General features: G+C 47.0%; 1 protein-coding gene across 1 annotated transcript in view; it reads left to right on the top strand.

Moving 5' to 3' along the window:
- The window catches only part of CNGA4 (cyclic nucleotide gated channel subunit alpha 4), a 108370-nt gene that overhangs the window by 9506 nt on the left and 74043 nt on the right, over positions 1 to 24821 (top strand). The window contains exons 2-3 of the mRNA XM_069203673.1: positions 17499 to 17606; positions 19646 to 19752. Coding sequence (XP_069059774.1) covers positions 17499 to 17606; positions 19646 to 19752 — 215 coding nt within the window. The remainder of the gene's footprint in view (positions 1 to 17498; positions 17607 to 19645; positions 19753 to 24821) is intronic.

Below are 24821 nucleotides of genomic sequence, written 5' to 3'. Positions count from 1 at the left end.
AATCAAAGTAAAAGACGGTTGGATACTGCACTTCCAGCAGCCAAGCTTTGTATCCCATGCAAATGGAAATCGACTGTGACCCCTACACACGCAGACTGGATGACATCCCTTGTAGAAATGGTTGCATAAGAGAGGCAAATTTATAAACTCAGTGAACATTCACAGATGCATGAAGACATCTAGGGGTCTGTCCTCAGGACCAGAAGACCTTAGGGAACATGTAGCACTGACATTCATCCAATCCCAACAGCTTGAGCCTATCTGTTTCAATTTACCCTAGCTTTTCTGTCTTATGACTTTCTGCCTAACTTCTTTTCTGGTATATTTAGCAACATGTAACTAAACTTGATTTAATACAGTTAATTTTTGTTGGCCATTATGAATCTTGCTATACATACTTTACAGGTGACTTCGTAATGAACATTGACACTATGACCACATTGCGATTTTGTTTGTGAATTGACACAGCAATAGTAGCCAAATCATAATTTGAAAATTGAGATTGAATGCCTGACTTATCTAGAGACATTGGGGGTCATTCTGACCGCCGGGGCCAGGGTTGGCGGGAGCACCGCCAACAGGCTGGCGGTGCCCCGCAGGGCATTCTGACCGCGGTGGTTTTGCAGCGGTCAGAAGTGGAAAACCGGCGGTCTCCCGCGGGTTTTCCGCTGCACAAATGAATCCTCCATGGCGGCGCAGCTCGCTGCGCCGCCATGGGGATTCCGACACCCCATACCGCCATCCTGTGGTGGTATGGGGTGTCGTGGGGCCCCTGGGGGCCCCTGCAGTGCCCATGCCAATGGCATGGGCACTGCAGGGGCCCCCGTAAGAGGGCCCCACTTTGTATTTCACTGTCTGCATTGCAGACAGTGAAATTCGCGACGGGTGCAACTGCACCCGTCGCACCTTCCCACTCCGCCGGCTCCATTCAGAGCCGGCGTCCTCGTGGGAAGGTTGTTTTCCACTGGGCTGGCGGGCGGCCTTTTGGCGGTCGCCCGCCAGCCCAGTGGAAAACCCAGAATCACCGCAGCGGTCTTACGACGACGGTGCGGTATTCTGGAGGGGGGAACTCTGGCGGGCGGCCTCCGCCGCCCGCCAGAGTTAGAATCACCCCCATTGTTTGCAAACTGAAAATCTATTATTTTTCTGGTGATTGGCATGCTTCAATAAAAAGTATTACATAGAGAATCCGCAGCATGTGGGTAATAAAAAAAAGATGCAAATTTGGCCTGGATACCTTTTTGTGGAACAAAGGTATGAAGGCTTAAGAGCAAACTGTTCCAAACATCACAAAAGGGTCTCAGCATTGGCTCGAAAAGTTGCAGTGCTTAAGGGGCTAAAGATGACTTGTCCTTGAGTGAGTAAGTGCAAAAAATTAGAACATTGCTTAACTTGTGTTGAAGAGATTCGAAAAGAGAACAAACCCCTTGCACAGGTGTGAGCAGTGAATGTGAGAAGCAAAGAGTGTGTGTGAGTATACATGAATGGGGAATGCTTAAAGGTTCTTACTATTGATGTGGTAATGTAGGCCACACTGCCAATCGTAAAGAGTGTCCTGCATTCAAATCAATTTGCAAGGTCTGTGGTATGCCAAATGCTGGTGGGGAAATGATTATAATATAGAATCAAGGAAGAATGTAATGATGTCATGTTCCGTGGTGTCTGACTCCGAAGAAGTCATCAAAGTATACCAATCTCCTGGATGTTGTAAGGTTGAATATTGGGATGTCTGAATGCTGATGGCACGCCCCAGTCTTGTATTGGATGAACCACCAAACTAATTCAGGTGAATAGAGTAGAGGAAGATGATAGTGTGTTTATCAATACATTTCCCAATGTTTAGGAAGGCATTGGGGTGCTATAAAGGTTATATGCACCATGTAGTATTGAAGAAAGACAGTGGGCCTGTAGTACATAAGAAAGGTTAGAGGAATGCCTATCAATGTAGGAGTTGGAAAACAGAGAGAATGTGATTTCTTGTGTGAGTTCAAGATTATTGAACTGGTAGAAGCAGCCACATGGGTGGCTCCTGTAGTAGTAGCCCATAAACCAAATGGAGAAATCCTCTCTGCATTGACCTCCGTGAGTTGAAAAGTTCTGTAGTTGAGGAAAGATTTCCTTTATCAAACATCTTAGAGATTGTATGCACATTGTGTGGGGATCATTTGTCCCAATAAGACATTACCATCAGACTATAATACACAAGGACTCTAAATATTTCATGCTGCTTATTCCTCTTTTTGTTGTCTACCATTTTACAAGAATGCGGTTTGGCCTATGGTGAACTGCATCTGTGTTCCAAGTAGTGATGACTGAATTTTTTAGCAGCATCTATGGAGCCCTGTTTTACCAGTGTGTTATTTTGATGTTTGGTGACACCATGTGTGAACATGATGAAAGAAAGAATGAGGAAAGTGCTGACAGTGTTGGAAGGAAAGGCGTTGATCTTAAAATGCAGAGAGTGTAGGTTTGGTAGGAAGGAGATTAAATTTCTGTAATCAGATATGAACGAGTGTAACCTAAGATTAATTTAGTTCAGACTATTGATAGGATGCTAAGACCAGAGAAAAGAGAGGAGGAGTTGACTTTTTTTTTGTTGAGATGGCAGTGTTTTATGCCAGATGCATAAAAGATTTCTCATTGAAACAGCATCCATTTGGAAAATCCTAAAAAGGACTAGGGTTTGTCAGGACTGATTTTCATGAAAAAGAGTTTTTAACAGCCACAGATTATCTTACAAATGCACTTACTCAACAGACGTTTGTCCTAGGAGTGAAATGTGGCATTACAGATACTAATGATAAAGGTTTGGGAGCTATATGGAGGCAAAAAGTTGGTGTGTGTGAAAATACTGTTGCTTTTTAATCTTCCTTGTCGAATGGACCAGAAAAGAGCTATTTGAAATGGAACAAGAGGTGCTGACTGTGTTTTTTGCTGCAAATAAATTTCTGACTTTTGTGTGGGCTTCAAAGTTTGATCTTTTTACAGATCACAAACCTTTGAGAGAGAACCATTAAGAAAGGCCAAGGTTCTCTTTCATCTCAAATCTGCTGTTGGGGTGAGGGGGTTGATGCTGCAAGATTATGTTTTTTAGTGAAGTAGACACCCTGTACCAACAACAAGGTGGTCGTCTCTATAGATTGGTGGATGATAAGATGGTGGAAGCGCCAGAATATGTATGGTTCAGTGATCAAGTCAAAGTTGTTTGTGATGACCGATGGGTGTGCAATTTGTGATTGTGTTAAATGAGATCATATGAGGTGGAGTTTTGAGAATGAAAAAACTTTAGGCCTCATTTACGAGACCCTAGTAGCACACTGCGCCACCAGATCGTCATTTTCCTTACGCTCCAGTGGTGCAGTGTGCCAGCCCATATTTACAAGGCACAACACAGAGTGAAAGGGGCGTTCCATGGCTGTTGCTTGGGGTGTTCCCATGCAGTACCCATGGAATTGGAAGGAATCTGATGCATTCCCAGACTTACAAGTCTGGGAATGCATCAGATTCCTATGCCACCTCAGGGGTGGCGTAAGAATGATGCAACGGGGAGAAATATCTTTATTTGCCCCTGTTTTCTCATCTTTCTATGCGTGCCATATTCTGGAGCATGCATAGAAAGAGGAAAACACCTCTTGTGATAGTTTTTGTGCGGGAAGGTGTATTTTCCTGCACAAAAACAACCATTCCCCGCAACGCAGCCATCCTTGCACCAAGGTGCAAGGGTGCCTGATTTGGCGCTAGGCAGCAATTTGTGCGCTAGTGCGGGGGAGAGGACAGAAATGCGACGCATCTTATAAATAAGATGCATTTCTGCCCTTTCCCAGTTGTGCAGGGGGCTGCCTCAAGGCGCTGGCTCCGCTGCCCTGCTCCACGGGCCTCATAAATGAGACCCTTTGTGTTTTGGTTAGTCAGAGGATAATTATTCATGCAGAATGGTTTGCAGTATGGTGGTTTTATTTAGTTTTCCCAAAGTATGTTAGGAAACATTTAATTTGGCACATTCTGGTCATCTGTAAGAAGAGGGAAATGCTTCACCTTGATAATTGGGGGTCAGGCATAGGCATACAAATGGAGAGTGATAAGAGCGTGCATTGAATGTCTCCAGAGTGATATGGTGAGAAAGGTAAGAACCCTGTCTATAGAGCATAGGGAAATTCATTTGAGTAAAAAAAAAAAAGGGAGGACACTGCCTCACACTCCAGCAAAAAGTTGGCCCCAATGCATCTTGGTAAATGCAGTCAGATTCATTTCACATTATCAAAAGTAATCAAAGTCTTTCACCTTAGTAGGTGCAGCAAGTGCTGTGTATCTCTGGACACGTGTTTCTGGGTTTCCCCCGTCATCAGCAGAGAGCAGCATATTTTGTGGGGTTGCTTGAAATGCCACCAAACGTCTTCTCAGGTTTATGTACCACTCTGGTGCGCAGGTGCCTCACCAAGGCTTGTCAGCCCGTTAGCTCAAGGGAGCCGTCATTCGACACAGTGCAAAAAAAAAAAAGCGAGCACACTGCCTCACACTCCAGCAAAAAGTTGGCCCCAATGCATCCTGGTAAATGCAGTCAGATTCATTTCACATTATCAAAAGTAATCAAAGTCTTTCACCTTAGTAGGTGCAGCAAGTGCTGTGTATCTCTGGACACGTGTTTCTGGGTTTCGCCCGTCATCAGCAGAGAGCAGCATATTTTGTGGGGTTGCTTGAAATGCCACCAAACGTCTTCTCAGGTTTATGTACCACTCTGGTGCGCAGGTGCCTCACCAAGGCTCGTCAGCCCGTTAGCTCAAGGGAGCCGTCATTCGACACAGTGCAAAAAAAAAAAAGGGAGCACACTGCCTCACACTCCAGCAAAAAGTTGGTCCCAATGCATCTTGGTAAATGCAGTCAGATTCATTTCACATTATCAAAAGTAATCAAAGTCTTTCACCTTAGTAGGTGCAGCACTCGCCGCACCAACTTATGGTGAAAAACTTTCAAAACTCTATTCAAATTCATGCTAATGACTGCATTTACCATGATGCCTCGGGGTCACAAATGCTGGAATGGAAGACAGGGTGCTCCCCATTTTGACTGTTGTAATTAAGGCTCCTCTGAGCTGACGAGCTCGGGTGAAGCACCTGTGCGCCTTCTTGAGTGGTACTTAAACCTGTGAATACTTTCAAGGCGGCATTTCAAGCAACCCCGCCAGCTACACGTTGCTCTTGGCTGATGACGGCCAAATAGCCAGAAACACGTGTCCGAAGATACGGCACTCGCCGCACCAACTTATGGTGAAAAACTTTCAAAACTCTTTTCAAATTCGTGCTAATGACTGCATTTACCATGATGCCTCGGGGTCACAAATGCTGGAATGGAAGACAGGGTGCTCCCCATTTTGACTGTTGTAATTAAGGCTCCCGTGAGCCTCTGAGCTGACGAGCTCGGGTGAAGCACCTGTGCGCCTTCTTGAGTGGTACTTAAACCTGTGAATACTTTCAAGGCGGCATTTCAAGCAACCCCGCCAGCTACACGTTGCTCTTCGCTGATGACGGCCAAATAGCCAGAAACACGTGTCCGAAGATACGGCACTCGCCGCACCAACTTATGGTGAAAAACTTTCAAAACTCTATTCAAATTCGTGCTAATGACTGCATTTACCATGATGCCTCGGGGTCACAAATGCTGGAATGGAAGACAGGGTGCTCCCCATTTTGACTGTTGTAATTAAGGCTCCCGTGAGCCTCTGAGCTGACGAGCTCGGGTGAAGCACCTGTGCGCCTTCTTGAGTGGTACTTAAACCTGTGAATACTTTCAAGGCGGCATTTCAAGCAACCCCGCCAGCTACACGTTGCTCTTCGCTGATGACGGCCAAATAGCCAGAAACACGTGTCCGAAGATACAGCACTCGCCGCACCAACTTATGGTGAAAAACTTTCAAAACTCTATTCAAATTCGTGCTAATGACTGCATTTACCATGATGCCTCGGGGGTCACAAATGCTGGCATGGAAGACAGGGTGCTCCCCATTTTGACTGTTGTAATTAAGGCTCCCGTGAGCCTCTGAGCTGACGAGCTCGGGTGAAGCACCTGTGCGCCTTCTTGAGTGGTACTTAAACCTGTGAATACTTTCAAGGCGGCATTTCAAGCAACCCCGCCAGCTACACGTTGCTCTTCGCTGATGACGGCCAAATAGCCAGAAACACGTGTCCGAAGATACGGCACTCGCCGCACCAACTTATGGTGAAAAACTTTCAAAACTCTATTCAAATTTGTGCTAATGACTGCATTTACCATGATGCCTCGGGGTCACAAATGCTGGAATGGAAGACAGGGTGCTCCCCATTTTGACTGTTGTAATTAAGGCTACCGTGAGCCTCTGAGCTGACGAGCTCGGGTGAAGCACCTGTGCGCCTTCTTGAGTGGTACTTAAACCTGTGAATACTTTCAAGGCGGCATTTCAAGCAACCCCGCCAGCTACACGTTGCTCTTCGCTGATGATGGCCAAATAGCCAGAAACACGTGTCCGAAGATACGGCACTCGCCGCACCAACTTATGGTGAAAAACTTTCAAAACTCTATTCAAATTCGTGCTAATGACTGCATTTACCATGATGCCTCGGGTCACAAATGCTGGAATGGAAGACAGGGTGCTCCCCATTTTGACTGTTGTAACTAAGGCTCCCGTGAGCCTCTGAGCTGACGAGCTCGGGTGAAGCACCTGTGCGCCTTCTTGAGTGGTACTTAAACCTGTGAATACTTTCAAGGCGGCATTTCAAGCAACCCCGCCAGCTACACGTTGCTCTTCGCTGATGACGGCCAAATAGCCAGAAACACGTGTCCGAAGATACGGCACTCGCCGCACCAACTTATCGTGAAAAACTTTCAAAACTCTATTAAAATTCGTGCTAATGACTGCATTTACCATGATGCCTCGGGTCACAAATGCTGGAATGGAAGACAGGGTGCTCCCCATTTTGACTGTTGTAATTAAGGCTCCCGTGAGCCTCTGAGCTGACGCGCTCGGGTGAAGCACCTGTGCGCCTTCTTGAGTGGTACTTAAACCTGTGAATACTTTCAAGGCGGCATTTCAAGCAACCCCGCCAGCTACACGTTGCTCTTCGCTGATGACGGCCAAATAGCCAGAAACACGTGTCCGAAGATACGGCACTCGCCGCACCAACTTATGGTGAAAAACTTTCAAAACTCTATTCAAATTCGTGCTAATGACTGCATTTACCATGATGCCTCGGGGTCACAAATGCTGGAATGGAAGACAGGGTGCTCCCCATTTTGACTGTTGTAAATTCATTTGAGTACATGAATAGAAACTGCTTTTGATATTTTGGGTCCCATTCAGGGTGTGAGAGTGCCTCAGTTTTGTTTTAATGGACATGTTCTCATACTGGCCGGACTTTGCAGTAGTGACTAAGGTTAACCCATGGACGGCAATAAAATTCTTCAAACAGGTCTTTCAGAGCAGAAGTAGACATGGAGCTACATTAACGCATAGTGGTGTCCAAGCAACTTCCAAGAAAAGAAGAACTGATTTGGAAGGAAAGCGGTTGTGTATAAAATGTTTTTGCTATATCAACTGCAAACTGATGGTATGGCTGAGAAGTTCAACTGGACATTAAAGGAGAAAATGCAGTTTACCAAGAGTGTGGGGAGGAGTTGGGAGAAGAAATAAAAAATCAAGGGTGGAGGTGTAGAGGTTTTTGCCTCATGCTACCAGTGGCAAAACCAATCCTTTTTGGAATATTTAGAAGAAGAAAGGAGTGTACTCTGATGTGTGCATCACATATTAGAGAGAGGATAGGGAAGATAAATGTGAGTGAATGGAAGGCAGATAGCATGAAGAAGGAACTAATTGAGAAAGGTGAACTATGAGTCTGTAAATGTGAATGATGTGGTGATAGTCAAAGTACCTGAACCTTATTCCAAATTTAAGAAGCCTTTGAAGGTGAAAAAAAAATATTTGCAGGAGCAATAAAATTCAAAGATGGTCACATATGGGATCTTAATCATCTGATTATTATCCGGAGAAATTACTCCAAAAATTGCACTACTGATTTCACCCATAAAGCCAAGGAATAAGACGTGTTATAAGTCTACTGATGGAGAAATTCCTTAATGAAGACGAGTGGGAGTCTGAAATTCCGTAAGGACATTCTGCTAGGTTGATTTGCTCTGGTTTTTAGCTGCCATTTTGGTTGAACAGTAATGCACGAATAATAGGTTTCTTTATTCTGTTTTAATTATTCCTGTATGACAAGAATTCTATCAAAGTAATAATTATAGTGTTGCATAGAAGCAAAAAGCATAGATACGAAACACATTTCTCACAGTATTGAATGACCAGAGTCTCCCTGGGTGTTTGATAACAGTTTAGTTAGTTGATGAGGACAACCTTCCTTACCCAAGATGGCCTGTCTTCTGAGGTGGAGTGCAGTAGAACAGTCCCTGCCAGCAGTCTACTCATGATAGTAGGAGCAAAAATATGTCTGCTGTCAAGATAGTCCAGCATGAATTACAACTCCCCCAGGAAGACCAAGCGGGAGCCAATCAAGCAGCGATCTACCTCCACATGGACTATCAATGGCTCACCACAGTGTTACAGCATAGCAGCAAAGAAGTTGATTGGAAACTCCCTGCTAGTGAAGGATGGGTAGTAAGAGGCCAGTCAGATGACCACTTACCATCCACCTCAGCTGAGATGCAGATGAGTCACCCTGAGGAGCTGGCAGCGGTGGAGGTCAGTGGAGGACACCAATAGTCTGTTGAGGGGTGAAGGATGATCAGAACACTCCTGAAGGAAGGTGAACCAGGGCACACCTGAAGCACGGCCAGAGCTAGAAGAGCTGGGATCCGATGGTGGGAAGGTGGCGTCAGGCATTGTAGTGTCCTGATGAGCACAAAGAAGTGCTCCTCTCTTCTTTAATTTTACCTAGGGGGGGGGGGGAGTCTTTGCCTTAAACCTGCAACCACTTCCCTGGTTTATGGTTTTTGTGGGATTCCATTGGTGCTTGTAGTTTGCCTATGTGCATCTGCAAGTATGTGGAGCTCCTGGTAAAATGAATACAAATTATGACAGGCACTGCAGGCTTAGCCGTTCTCTTCATGCGCTCTTGTGAGGCGTTGCCTCTTCCATAGCTGCAAAGTTTTCGGAGAGCTTATGTGTGACACTTTCATGGTTTCAGTGTAGGTATGAGTGCCACTCTAATGCCAAATGGGACACCTCTAGTTGCATTTCATCAAGAGTAAAACCAAGCAATTAAGTCCATGCAAAGAGATAAATATCAGAAATGACCCTCTTGTGAACAACAAGAAGTTCTATAAAGGCCTTGAAACTTCAGCAAAACTCCTGAAACTTCATTACAGAGTCAACTAGGGTTACATCTGGGCTGTATTTTATTCCCTTGCCAATAAACAAGCTGGGAAAAGCAGTGAAATGCGGGATTTTTTCTGTTCTGAAATCTAGGCATGAAACAGCAAGTACATGAATACATCATAATAAAATTATTTGAGACCCGTCAGAAATAATGTATATTTCAATGATTAAAGCAAACAGAGGGATAATTGCCATATTGCACAAGATTACTGAGAATTGTACACACATTCTTTTTCACCTGCAGCTTGAAGACCTTCCAGAATAGAACAACCTAAAACAAACGGCCTGTATTCTTTCTGATAGACTTCTGTGGCAATGACTCCTAGGATCGACACCCATGTTGTATCTCATCATTTCACAAGTCAGTGGCTTGGCAGCCAGGAGGAAGTATGCGACACAAACATCTTGCGTGCCTTGCATGATCAGGTGCACTGTAGCAGGGAAACACAATCATCTCTGTTGAGTGACTGGTGCGATGCTTGTAGTTATGATACTGGGACCATTAGGCAACATACTCTGTGTGGCAGGAAGCCACTTTGATGTGCCCAAGACTTCAAAGCCAAGTGGCTCATTCAGAGCACTGACTGAGCTGCACGCCGCAAGAGAGGACACGCCCTCCTCCTCCTTGTTACAATGTAGCACATTATGTTTGCATGGCAGCGAGCACCAGATAAGCATGGGCCCAGGCTGAGAGGGCGGTATCCCTAGTAACCAATCAACTATCGTCGATCTGGACACCTCCCACACATGACTGACTGCCTGGACTATCGTAGGAACAAGTGTGCTGTACAAACCCCACTCGGGTGCGTTGCGGACTCCGAGCACTTCAATTAATATGCATGATGTTGCCTTTTAGGGTAGTGATGCAGTCACCAGTACTAAAATGCGTTAGACTAACCTGTGATGCGTGGCACTTTGTGGTGCTGCCCCTCTCAAGATGTCTAAATAGATAGCTTATGATTTTGTGGAGAGGGAGGAGGAAAGTGGGTTGCTCTTGCTGATCATAAGTTCCTTGAAATTGGTTGGTCATGTTTCCCCATTGGCCACAATGAAGATGTATGTCCAGGTGGAGCACATTCATTCCTTCCCTGCTCGTGACCTCACCTTTACCTCCATGTCTGCATCCATCCCTCCCTCTGATTAGCCTCCCAAACAAAATCTGACAAGTTCTTAGTTTTCTAACCCACACAAAAATACGTATTATTTCCTGTAGCTTGATTTACAGACCTTGAAGGAAGATCACCCCACATGCTTTGAAGACGTTTTCATAACATATGAAATACCAGAATGATGGTCAGACATCATCCTAAACACTCAGCAGGCAATTCTCCCCCATTTTATTGAGTATTTATTTCCAACTGGTTAGTTTTAGTTGGACGCATCTCAGTTATTGCTTTATGAAGAATATCTGTAGTGGTAGCCAATGGTGTCCTTGTCTTTGGAGGCTACAGTACTAATTGGCTTTGGCCATCAGTCTGTCCATTACTTCATGGTCATTGACTCTCAACATTTGATTGACATTAACTCAATCAGCATTATCACGTTCAGAAACCTCCTGCATCTCCTCACTAAACTTCTGGGAAGACTCTTGGGCTTTGGGGAATTGTTTAGTGACACAAAGAAGATTAGATGGTGCCCAGGCTACTTGGTCACTTACCACGCCTTCATCCATGGGCTTGGGCACTGTCTCCGGGGGAGAAGTGCATATGAGTTGTCATTAGAGTCCTCACTTTTAGCGTCACTGATGAAGGAAGCCCTCCTATTAGTTTATGGTCTTTGTTCTAACTCTCTAGCCCTTGGTTTTGCTGTTGGTCTATTCTGGGTAATATTCAAACTATGCATCTGTCCACGCTGAGTTTATATCTCAGGGCAGCGATGTTTTGTGATCTTGCTAGAGGCTGAAAATAGGGTATTGCCATGTCAGCCTCTCTTCTTATTCGTGCACTCGCCTCACAGCTGCTTGTAGTGCTGTTATTCACTGCAACCGCTTGCACCCCACCTGTCTCCGCTGCTCTTGCTTGTATCCTTCTGCCTGCCCAGCATCTGCCACTGCATCATCCAGCGCTGGTGCACCTCCGCGGACTTCAAATCCATCAGGTGTAGGTTGGAAAGATTCAGGATTTCCAAGAGATCCTCCTCTTTGTCTTGCGTAACATGGTCAGTGACTTGGGTAAACAGATAGGGGACTATGATGCAGTCAGCGAAAAAGCCTCAATTCTATGCCTCATATGGCTAATTTCACATCTCAGTTTTCTTGGATGTCCCTGGGAACCCAGATCTGAGAGTTCAGCTGGCATTTCAGGGCTTTTTTGGCAGTTCTGGAAAGCCTGCCTTGCTCTGGCAAAGACATAGGGAGTCATTCCAACCCTGGCGGTCATCGACCGCCAGGGTGGATGACCACGGAAGCGCCGCCAACAGGCTGGCGGTGCTTCCCTGCCCATTCTGACCGCGGCGGTAAAGCCGCGGTCAGAAAAGGGGTTTCGGCGGTTTCCCGCCGGATTTTCCCTGTCTGGGCTGAATCTCCATGGCAGCGCTGCAAGCAGCGCCGCCATGGAGATTCCGACCCCCTTCCCGCCACCCTGTTTCTGGCGGTTTTTACCGCCAGGAACAGGATGGCGGGAACGGGTGTCGTGGGGCCCCTGGGGTCCCCTGCTCTGCCCATGCCACTGGCATGGGCAGTGCAGGGGCCCCCTAACAGGGCCCTAGCAGGATTTTCACTGTCTGCATAGCAGACAGTGAAAATCGCGACGGGTGCAACTGCACCCGTCGCACCCCTGCAACACCGCCGGCTCCATTCGGAGCCGGCTTCTATGTTGCAGGGCCTTTCCCGCTGGGCCGGCGGGCGCTCCTTTGGCGGGCGCCCGCCGGCCCAGCGGGAAAGCCAGAATGGTCTCCGCGGTCTTTTGACCGTGGAGCGGCCAAATGGCGGTGACCGCATGGCGGGCGGCTACCGCCGCCCGCCGCGGTCAGAATGACCGCCATAGTTTTAGGTCCTTTCAATTTCTTTCTCGGATTGTACATTCGGGGGCAAACAATCATGCTTACAATACAGGCACCCTTGTACCATGCGTTGAAGCCTGGCAGCATATTGTGCTCCAGTGTAGGGAAAAGAGAGGAAAGCGATGTATTATGATAAATAAGGCACATTCTTGCCCTTTCCCTGTCACGCAGAGCAGCAAGGTGACTTGCTGTGCTGCGTGATTTTTTTCATGAATAAAACCCTCCATATCGAGGAAACTTTTCTCTGCACAAATGTTTAGCTCTCTTTTCCTCAGAGTACTTGTGCCACTTCTTTCAGTTCTTGCACAAGCTGTTGTAGACCGACTGATTCCCATTTGAAACTCTTTTACCCATGATCTTTCTAAGGAATAAAGAGTCATATTGCCTGTAGTGTGATACAGCAGCTCATCCTAATGGAAAGAGGTTAGAAAGGAAGCACCAGGTCCAAGTAAACAGGAGATCTGACAGCCTCTCTGGCATCTCATTTACAGGAGCCAGCATGGGAAGTATTCATTCCTGCCTGCTGAGCCATGAAACTCACTGCCCATCTTGCAGCCAGGATATCTACAGTCACAGCCCTGTGTGGTTCACATAAGACCTGGGGAGGGCTGAATCAGCATCCTGAGGTCAGCACTCATTGTAAGAGGCTGGCCTGGCTTGTAGTGGGTACCATTGGTACTTAAACCTTATGCCAGGTCCAGTTATCCCTTATTAGTAGAGTGTAGTATTGTTCTAGCAGCTTAGGCTGATAGAGGTACCTATAGCAGAGCAGCCAAGGCTGAACTTGGAGACATGCAAAGCTCATGTAATACCACTTGTATCATATAGGTACTATATCATAAGAAAGACAATACTCATGGTTACTAAAAATAAAGGTACTTTATTTTAGTGACAATGAGCCAAAAATATCTCAGAGGATATACTCCCTTAGGAGGTAAGTAACATACACAGAATATACACAACTAACCAAATCAGGTAACTAAAATAATCAGAAAATAGTGCAAACACTGTAGAATACAATAGGATGCAATAAGCCTGGGCCAACACAAACCATATACTAAGAAAGTGGAATGCGAACCACGAATGGACCCCTAGGATAGTGAAGTGTGTAGATGGTCGCTGGGAGTGTAAGAAAACACTAAGGGTGTAAAGGAGACCCCACCCCAAAACCCTGGAAAGTAGGAGTAAAGTACTACTATTTCCCAAGAAACACACTAAAGTCGTGATAAAGGATTTTGCAAGGACCACAACAGATTGCAAAGCACTGAAGACGGATTCCTGGACCTGAAGACCTGCAAAGGAAGGGGACCAAGTCCAAGAGTCGCTAGTGTCCGGGGGTGCAGGAGCCCACTAAACCCCAGATGAAGGTGCAAAATGGCTGCCTCTGGTTGGAAGAAGCTGCAGGATTTGCAAGAACAAAAAGAGGTAGGAAGTTCTTCTTGATGCAGAAGATGTCCTACGGCGTGCTGGAGGGTGCAGAGTTGTTTCCTTGGCAAAATACCGCAAACAAGCCTTGCTAGCTGCATGAGTCGCGGTTGGAGATAAAGGATGCTGCCCGGGCCCAGAAAGGACCAGGATGTCGTCACTTGGGAGAGCAGACAGAGGGGGCCCTCAGCAACTTAGAGAGCCCACGGACAGGAAGGATGCACCTGCAGAAGTCTTTGAACACGGGTTCAAGAAGTCTGAACACAGCAGTCGTCTCAACACTGCAAAGAGAGGTCCCACGACACCGGAGATCAACTCAGGGAGCTGAGCATCGCAGGACGGAGTCCTGGGGCCTAGGCTCGGCTGTGCATGAAGGATTTCTTGGAAATGTGCACAGAAGCCCTTGTAGCTGCAGATCACACAGTGCACAGGATTACTGTCTGGGGAGGGGAGGCAAGGACTTACCTCTTCCAAATTCGGACAGTTGGACCACTGGACAGTCTGGGTCACTTGGGTCCACCACCTGTGTTCCAGGGGCCATGCTCACCAGGATGAGAGGGGACCCAGAGTACCGGTGAAGCTCAAGTTTGGTGCCTGCTGAAGCAGGGGGAAGATTCAGTCGACCCACAGGAGATTTCTTTGTGGCTTCCAGTCCAGAGCATGCACCACCAGGAAACAGTCGAGAAAGCTGGCAGGATTAGGCTCAACAATGTCGCTGGTAGTCTTCTGGCTACTTTGTTGCAGTATTGCAGGCATCCTGGAGCAGTCAGCAGTCGATCCTTGGCAGAAGTCGAAGAGAGAAGTGCAGAGGAACCCTGATGAATTCTTGCAAGTAGTAATCTGAGGAAAAGCCCACTGGAGAGACCCTAAATAGCCCTCAGAGGAGGATTGGCTACCTAGACAGGTATGAACCTATCAGGAGGGGTCTCTGACATCACCTGCTGGCACTGGCCACTCCAAGGCCTCCAGAGTGCCCCCACATCTCTGGAAACAAGATGGCAGAGGTCTGAGACACACTGGAGGAGCTCTATGCACCACCCCTGGGCTGGTGATAGACAGGGGAGTGGTCACTTCCCTTTCCTTTGTCCAGTTTCACGCGAGAGCAGGGACTGGGGGTTCCCTAAACTGGTGTAGACTGGCTTATGTAAGGAGGGCACCATCTTTGCCCTTCAAAGCATTTCCAGAGGCTGGGAGAGGCTACCTCTCCCCAGCCTTTAACACCTATTTCCAAAGGGAGAGGGTGTAACACCCTGCTCTCGGAGGAAATGCTTTGTTCTGCCTTCCTGGGACTGGGCTGCCCAGACCCGGGGGCAGAACCGTGTCTGTGAGGTGGCAGCTGTTGTAGCAGCAGAGAAAACCCCAGGGAGCTGGTTTGGCATACTGGGGGTCCATAGTGGAGTCCCCAGGATGCAATGGAATTGGCTCCCCTATACCAGATTGGGAATTGGGGGACAATTCCATGATCTTAGACATGTTACATGGCCATATTCTGAGTTACCATTGTGAAGCTACATATAGGTATTGACCTATATGTATTGCACGTGTGTAATGGTATCCCCGCACTCACAAAGTCTGGGGAAATTGCCCTGAACTATGTGGGGGCACCTTTGCTAGTGCAAGGGTGCCCTCACACTTAGTAACTTTGCACCTTACCTTCAGCAAGTGAAGGTTAGACATATAGGTGACTTATAAGTTACTTAAGTGCAGTGTAAAATGGCTGTGAAATAACATGGACGTTATTTCACTCAGGCTGCAGTGGCAGTCCAGTGTAAGAATTGTCTGAGCTCCCTATGGGTGGCAAAAGAAATGCTGCAACCCATAGGGATCTCCTGGAACCCCAATACCCTGGGTACCTAGGTACCATATACTAGGGACTTATAAGGGGGGCCCAGTATGCCAATTAGAATTGGTAAATGTAGTCACTAGCCTATTGTGACAAATTTAAAGGCAGAGAGACCAATGAGCACTGAGGTTCTGATTAGCAGAGCCTCAGTGACACAGTTATGCACTACACAGTCATACACATTAGGCCACAAACTATGGACACTGGGGTCCTGGCTAGCAGGATCCCAGTGAGACATTAAAAACACTCTGACATACATTCACAAACAGGCCAAAAGTGGGGGTAACAATGCTAGAAAGAGGCTACCTTCTCACACTCATCACATAGTCTGTACTAGCAGACTTAAACAGCCGTATAATCCATACTGAACATCCTGCTTGTTCATGGACTTCAATCACACCTTTACATCCTAACACATCCTACCCAACCAGGTCAATTCATTTTATCATTTGCTGTCCAGGGGCCCTATTACGCATAGGGCACACTTTCTCTGTTTGCGCTATCGTGCACCTTGAAACAGGTGTGCTGGGCACAAACAGAGAAAGTGCCCCCTATTACATTGAGTGTGCTACCCCCAGGGCAGCAGTGAACTCTCTCTGCCTAGTGGGCAGCACATTCAAGTGAAAAACTGAGTGGCTGCTTTAAAGTTGCTCCGTGCTTCTCTGTGTAAGCGGCAATCCCCCTTCAATTTTAAGGGGGATTAGAGATCCCCTGGCAGGCGGGTGCAGTGAGTGACTGCACCCACCTGCAAGGGGATGTCCGAGGGGTCCATAGGACCCCTTTTCCCCCTCCAGAGGGCTGCCATCAGGAGGAGCACTCCTTGCAGATTCTTTGCCTTTGTGCCCATGTCTATAATACGGCGCAGAGGCAAAGGGATTCCCTCATTTGCATGTGGCCACGCCCCCATGAGAATGAGGGAACACCCTCTGGTGGTAGCACCGGCGCTATATGTGCGCCAGTGCTATCGGTATTACACATGGGGCTGCACAAGAGTCTGCGGCCCCTTCTATAATACCACAGAGCCCCAGGGGCACACAAAGTGGGCACAAACACCCGTTGCGACCCCGGGGCACTTTATGCAATACGGCCCCATATGTCTTTATCCAGGACTTATGCTAATGAAAAAGACCCTTCTGTTAAACTTAGACACACAAAACTGCCTCTCATCAGTCTTACCTTTGGTGTACCTTCTTCTACAACTCCCCATCCCTTCTGCACCCCATACCTTCTGCACCCCATACCTTCTGCACCCCATGCCTTCTCCCCCTACCCTCTAATGTAGGTATCATTCCCTCTTTGCCTCACAGCATACCCCCATACAGCAGGGCCACTCGAATTATGTGATCCTGCGGCTGCTGCTTTTTCACACAATTGTGGATTTACCGCATTTGCCACATAATGCATCATCTGCTGCATAATCTGCACAATTCAACTAAAAATATTTCTACCTAAAACAGATCAAAAATTACAAAAAACGTGGGAGTGTGTGTTTACGCACAGTGGAAGACCCTTTGCAAAGGGTAACTGCTCATCTTTCAGTTGCTTATTTATGTATTTGACTGTTATACTGGTACTAATGAGGTACAATCTTTGCCCAAACAGTGTTAAAATGACCAAATAATGAAGTAATACTATCAAGAAATGTGCTTCATTATGGTGCGTAATTTACCCTTTCTTGCTGCATAATTTAGCCAACGCTGCCACATAATTCTTTGCTCCACTGCTGCATAATTCCAGTGGCCCTGCTCGTAGTGTTTTTTTCTTCTGTTACTGTCACTTGATGCTCCCGACAATTCTCTACTGAATTTTTGTGTCTCAAGATATTCTTCTTATATGACTTTGATCATATCCCACCTTCTTTTTCTACAGCAATCCAAAGAGATCCCGGATATTGGACCCGTCCGGAGATCAGTATTACTGGTGGCTGAATGTGATGGTGATTCCAGTGATGTACAACTGGATCATCATTATATGCAGGTAAACTGCAGGGTGAACTGTTCATGGGGGGCTTGTGGGTCTTACGTCACTTCTATATTGTACAGGTTTTATTGTTTGAGAATGTTTTATAGACAATTGTCCTAATAAACTTTGCTTTTGTTGATATATGCAGTTAAGGGCAGTATTGAAGGCAGGGGGAAGACATGACAGTTGTATTATGAAACCCTCACCCCTAGACCTGTGTGACATGGAGGGACCCCCTGTGACTGCAACACTTTGAGGGGCAGAGATCCATCCCTGGACACAGGTGACTCAAGGAGGTACAGAGAGGCAGCAACAATGCTTTTCAGTTTCCCATTTATAGACCAGTCATTGTCAACGCGAAGACAGATTTTGCATTAATGTCCACATGTCTGCACTCCTGATGGCACTGTGAAATGTACATATATTGATGCCTTCCCTTCTGCACCCTGCCTCCTCCCTTGTCTGGTCTCAGATCTGTGCCACGGACCCTGCTGTGCCCTTAGGACTCTAGGCTCATGGGTTACTCCTGGGGAAACCTCCCAGGTCTTCAACCTTCTATGAGGCTGGAACAGTGGAAGGGCTTTCATAGGGAGGGAAGGTGCAGTATGTGGGGGGAGAGCCTTTTGGGTAACCGGTGAATGCAGTGGGGTACTACAGGATGGCGGTGTGTACGTGATGCTGCAGGATGAAAGAATAGATGAGTGGCAGGAGGGGCATGAGTAATAGGAGTATTACTTGTGATGGGCGTCCAGGGTTGGCATTGGCCAAAGTGAGAGATGGGGCGTTGCCAGGTGTAAGTAGGGCACAGCAGGTGGCACAAGATCATGGAAGGTGAGGGACATGATGGGTGACTGGGGCACCCTGGGTGATGGGGCAAATAAGGTGATATAGGCAGCATGGACATGGCAGGTGGGGGACGGACAGAAGAAGGGTGAAGTGGGTGTCTGGAGGACGTGGGGTGGGAGCCTGGACAATGTGGCGGGTGGTGCAGTAAGGTGTTTGGAGGGCACAGTGTTGGGATGACATAGTCAGGGAGCAGCTGCATGGTGCAGTTGAGGCTCCAAAGAGTGCTGCTGGAGGCGGTATGGACCAGCAGCAGGCAAGAGGCTGTGGGTGAAGGTGGGGAGATATGGAGGCAAGTACTCTGGTGGGTGTCGGAAGTGCATGGAGAGTTTGGTGTGTGTAAGCGGGGGTGCACTGTGAGGTCATGGTAGGGCACAGTGAGGAGATGGCACAACAGATGCTGAATGTTCAAGGTGGCAGGCATACCAGTGCAGTGGAAGGGCACAGCAGCAGGTTGGAGGACATGACTCTGGGAGGAAAGGGAAGGCAGTGCGTGCAGTGGAAGCTGGTTGGAAGGAAGGAGAGCAGTGTGTCAAGTGAGTCGTAACGTGCTTGAATAGAACCCTCTACTTCTTGCATTGAGCAGCACTAAATGTGCAGATTTCACTGTGTGTCAGCATGCTGGCACACATTCCCAAGATCAGGAAAAGCACAGCAGGAGGAAGATCCTTCTCCTACCTTGCATTCCGGACCTGGAACAAGCCACCTCTAAAATTCAGACAGACCACATCACTGAAGCAGCTCAGGAAGGACGTCAAGACCCGGCTATTCGATTAAACAGCACGCCCCCAACAGCGGCTTGAGACCCTACGGGTGATTAGCCACTCTACAGAAGCACTGATTCATTGATTGACTGCACTGGAACAAAGAGAGGACAATTTTTTGGGCCTAGCCAGGAACACAATTCCATCTCTAGATTTGCTAATGGACCTGAAATCTGCCTGATTCCCAGAACTATTCATAGTTGATTTGTTATAGCTGAAGTGCAGCTTTCAGAAGAAAAAAAATTAAAGTCCTAAACCGTTATGGCCACTGTATTTATGCGTTTGATGTAGCATTTCCTAACATTTCGTTTCAGTGCCTCCTAGAATGTGTTTCTGTGTTTCCTCTCTAGGTAATCTTGACTGGTGCTTAGTTAAAAGATGCTTACCACTCTGAATTGCTTGACCTTTACAAACTGCTTCTGGCAATGACCTCTCTTGTGTCCGCAGGTCCTGCTTCAGGGAGATGCAGTATAAATATCTGGCCGTCTGGCTCACCCTGGACTACTTGTGTGACTTCCTCTACCTGATGGACACCGTGGCCTGGTTCCACACAGGTGGGTTGGTTCCAACTCATCCTAAGCCCAGTCATGTGAAAATAGTGCTTAGGGAGAGAGAGCTGTATCTGGAGGGTTCTCTACTGAAGCAGGTGGACCACTTAATCTCACTTGAGTCAAGGTGTCCTGGGGTATGTAGCTAGTTACAGTAAAAGTCTCAAGTTTCCCAGGTCCATGCATGAGTGGCTCATCCAGTCCAGATTTATTTTGCTTTGTATTCTGGGGCCTGTAGTCCTCATTATATAATGGGACAAACAGGAACAAATTGCTCAGAATGCAAAGCAAAATCCTAGACGGGTTGATATACTCATGCATGAACCAGGGAAACATGAGAAACGCAGAATTTAATATGATGGTTAGGGGTTAGTTGCTAATTTCTGATGCAGTAGAGTGTCATGGTTACACTTAAGACGTGCCACCTATATAATGGTGCCTACTGAAGGGCACACACCTTGTCGTTGGGCGACCAACCCCAGAAGTTTGTATAAATAGGTGGCACAAATGTGGATATATGCCAGAGCTCTCAGGCTCACAGAAGCAGCTCATCCAGTTCTTAGTGTGCTTTGCATTCTGGAACTTGTAGTCCTGATTTTATAATGGGATAAACAGGACTTTGGAAGTCACAGAGCTCTCCCTTCTGGTGCAGGGTTTGTACTCCTAGATGCAGCAGTGACAATATTCTATCATTTGTATGAGGCTATGCCCTTCAAAAATGAGGGGGTTCCCAAAACAATGTGCCGGGGACCCTGAGCTCCAGTATATTTAGGGTACAGGAGGAGCTGCAAGGCATACAGTGACTGTATCCGGCACAGGCTTATCACCTTTAACAGCAGCCACAGACCTTTCCTGCATAAATAGAGCCCCAATACCAAGGTAATAGATAAAAAAGTGTTCATAAGGACCAAGGGAGTAACCAGAACATTAAAATACTCCCCACTTTGAATCAAAGCTCTAATGGAAGACAGCAGGAAAGTCACCGTGACCCTGCCCAGAAGAGCTTGCTTGCCTCATTCATCCGAGCATTCTTTCATTCTTAAACCCACCTGCTGATATTCCGCATTTCACCTTTAGATTCTGTCATCCATTCAATATTTCATCCATCATTCAGTCTGTGCATCCATATCCAAACCTCCCAGTCCATCTTCAAACCCATCCATCCATCCATCCATCCATACTTTCGCTCAGCCAACCACCCTTTCACACATCCATCCACTCTTCACCACCACTCATGCATTCACTCATCCAGCCAGCCATTTACCCTTTCACTTATCCGTCTATCCATTCACCCCTTCATTCATCTATCCATCCATTCATTCCATCCATCCATCCACTCCCCATCTATCCACTCTTCCATTCATTTACCGTTTTACTTATCCATCCAATCTTACTCTTTCATCCATCCAGCCACTCTCATCACCCATCCACCCTTTCACTCATCCATCCACTCATCCATCCACCTACCTTTTCACTTCATCCATCTATCCTCCCTTTAACTCATTCATCTGTTCACTCACTCACCCACCTTTTCAAGAACCCACCCCATGTAAACTGAAGTGATGAGGGCGCCCCACCAGTTTCAGTCAAAGGCCTTGGGAGGGAAGGAAGGCTCCCTCTGCCTCCTGGAGCGCCTCGCTGCCGGCTTCATTAGCACGTTGAGGTGTTACTGTAATTAGAATAACAGCACTTAGCAGGTAATTAAGGCACCATTCCGACACATATTGAAAAGCTCCAATTACTTGCAGTGTTACCACATTACCCAGTGTATTCTGTACGCCTTCAGTAAGGGCGATGATCGCTCCCACCCCCGCCGCCGTGAAAGAAGAGGTAACATTCAAGCAAAATGGGGGCTGGTTCATGCCTGTGGCAGAATGCATTGATGTGAGGGTGATTGTAGCGCCTACAGGGTGGGAACACCCAGTAGCGCCTCTGCTACTGAGCTCTGCCCAGGGCTTAATTTGTAAAAACTTAAGTGCTGGGACCTTGGCAGGAGGCCACTGCAGCTTGCACCACAACCTAGCTCTGTTTTATAGTGGAATAAGCAAGACTACAAGTCCAAGAATTCGAAGAACCAGACCTGGGAAACTTGGCAGGGCTGGAGATATCAACTGTCCATCAGTGTCCAATCCATCTCATAGTTCAAATTGGGCCAGTGCTTAATTTGTAAATAAAAATGTGCCGGTGCCCAAAGCCCTCCTCTTAAACATGCAGCTGCTGCAATTCAATGTGGGAACACGGAATACTGAGGCAGCGTAATCCTGAAGCCACCTTGGGCCTCTTCAATCCATTTAAAGCCACTCTCTGCCCCTTCAGCTCACTCTCGCAGCTTTTTGCTTTCTCCCATTGTGACGCTTTTACATTTTTATCTTCCTCAGTCTTTCCCATATGTGTCTTTTGCTTGCAGTAAATGCTTGAGGCAGAAGAATAAGCACCGGCCCTCAAAAATAAGTGCTCGTGCTCAGCACCGGAAACAACAAGCACAAATTAAGCACTAAATTGGGCAGCCAATCAGATTGAGTTAAACTTTTCCTTTTAAGAGAGGATTCTGGGAAGGACACTATAATGCACTGCAAACCCCCACCTAGACTGTCCCTAGACTAAAGAGGAAGAAGATGTAGGGAATGGGCTTGTCCTCTGTGGGTAGCACTCGTCCTACCTCAAGCAGACTCCATCATCCCACAGAAGTAACTATGTGCACTCAGCTACAGGTGACCTCAATTCACAATACATTTACCATTTGTCTTTGATCTAATCTTTGTAAAGGATTACGGAAAGAATGTCGGCCTGTAATGTTTGCAAACTTTATGTTCACTTGAAGAAAACAACAAGGAAGGAGTCCTGGTTGGGCGCAAGCCTCTGGGCTTCTCCACCAGGGGACACACTGGAGTACCTGTTGAGGCTACAAGGGGGTCACCCAAAGGTTGACTCTGAGAAGTATGAAATGGCAGTCTGATGGTTGATAATCCCCAGACACCCCACAAACAGTGGTGCTGGAGCAGCTTTCAAAGGTGGGTTCTGCCACCAATGTTACATTACTGAACTCATAGGGATAGGGAAGAATCCAAGCACTGTACAAAGAACGAGTCTAGCCAATGAACCAGACTCGTTTAGCAGAGGAGTGGTCAGGGTATGTTGCTGGTGGAACATTGTGGAGCACAATGTTGCTAATTTATTGCTAACGGGTGGTGTGTGTGGCAGTGCTCCCTCATTTACAGAAGGCAAATTGTAATGGGCACTACGTTTGCACACATATACAGTTTTTCTCATATAACTATGTAGGGCACTAACAATTTTGTGAGGAAATTGGGTTTCAGCGACTATTTGTCATTTGTGATTCACCAAGTAAAATGTGTTGATTTGTTTTGATTTTATTAAAAACTCTGTTTCCATCACACTTCAGAATTACAAAAAAAGTTCTTCATTTTTTGCTTTCCTAAGTGCTGATAGCTGTTTAAATGTTGTTGTGTGTTAGGAGAAAATGACACATTTTCTTTCACACCAGCAACATTTTTAGATAGTTCACTTTACAACATCTTCTCACTTTACAGTCAGAAAAAAGTAAGCACCCCATGTTAAAAGAATAAGTAGAAGATTGTCAGAAGAAGTAGCCTGACATTTGACCTCTGTCTTTTAAAGCACAGCAAAATTCCCCTTCGAAACACCAGCATGGTTATCTTGGGGGTGCTGCTGCACCCCTGGTATCCCTACATCCAGCGCTGATGCCCACAAATGGCTGTACTAGAGAAAAACGCAGGAGGACTTTTAGGGACAAGGAAAATAAATTGTGTGGTCAGCAAATGTGCACAGAGTGTTTGGAACTTTTGTAGGACAGGAGGGCTGGATTCATACTCGTTTTTCGAATAACGCTTAAATTGCAACTTAGGTTAATTATATGTAAATGCATCTTATGTGAACATTTTGAACATATGGCACTTCTGGACATTCACTGAATAACCCGCACTATAAGAATAGCAAGGCACATTCTCTCCCAACCTAGAGTTATCAGACGACACTGATCCTGTCCTAATCTTTAATTCAGATGCCACAATGTACTCATGGACACTTTGAATGGGACTAACTGAGTTAAAGTACCATATTACACACAGGGTCGGAATAAAAAGGTGAATATTCAGAAATAGGCTGGTGCCTCCGGGTCACCTGTGGGCCGGTGTTTCAGGGCGTCTGTAAACCAGCCCACAGAGACTTAGGACCTCATTTAGATATTGGCAGATGGGTTACTTTGTCACAAAAACAGTGATGGATATCCCATCCACCGAAATCTAAATTCCATAGAATAAAATGGGACTTAGATTTCGGCCGACGGGATATCCGTCACCGTTGTGATGGAGTAACCCATCCACCAATATCTAAATCAGGTCCTTACTGTCTTCCCCAGTTCCTGCCAGGCCACACCACTGTAATGTGGTGCCAGTATTATGGATACTCCACCTGCCATGCTGTCAAATGAGGCTGGAGTGTTGCTCTGGCCCATAGGGCATTCTCACCTCGGCCCCCTGACTCATGTGGTTGGTCTAGCCCAGAAGCAGTGTCATCCCCCACCATGCTGGGCCATTACTTTCAGGCCATGGTGGGTGTAGGCAGAGGCCCTGCAGGGGGCCCATTCTCACTTAAGTCCCGTGAAGCAGCAGCAGCTGTGTGATTTTCTTAACCCCCGCCCCTGCCAGGCTATCACCCTTAGGCAATAATGGGCTGTGGGGGTTGGGCTGGGGAGGGGTGGTGAGTAAGAGAAGTGGCCTTGCTAAGGACTAGGTGTTGTCACCTCGGTTCCAGCGTCTTTTACACCTTGATGGAGGGATGGGGGAGTGTTTGCATAGGCCTCTCCATGAGTCCACCTTTCCCAGACGGAAAAAAATAGGATTTAGGGGGTCATTCTAACCCTGGCGGTAAAAACCGTCAGGGCGAATGACCGCGGTAGCACCGCCAACAGGCTGGCGGTGCACAGCTGGGCATTCTGACCGCGGCGGTCCTGCCGCGGTCAGAAGCGGGAAACCGGCGGTCTTGTGACCGCGATGCGGTCATTTGGCGGTAACCGCATGGCGGGCGGCGACCGC

This window comes from Pleurodeles waltl, chromosome 8 (assembly GCF_031143425.1).
Source record: "Pleurodeles waltl isolate 20211129_DDA chromosome 8, aPleWal1.hap1.20221129, whole genome shotgun sequence".
NCBI classification, from domain to species: Eukaryota; Metazoa; Chordata; class Amphibia; order Caudata; family Salamandridae; genus Pleurodeles; species Pleurodeles waltl.
Note: the sequence above shows the minus strand (reverse complement) of the source record. Positions and strands in the feature narration are given on the sequence as shown.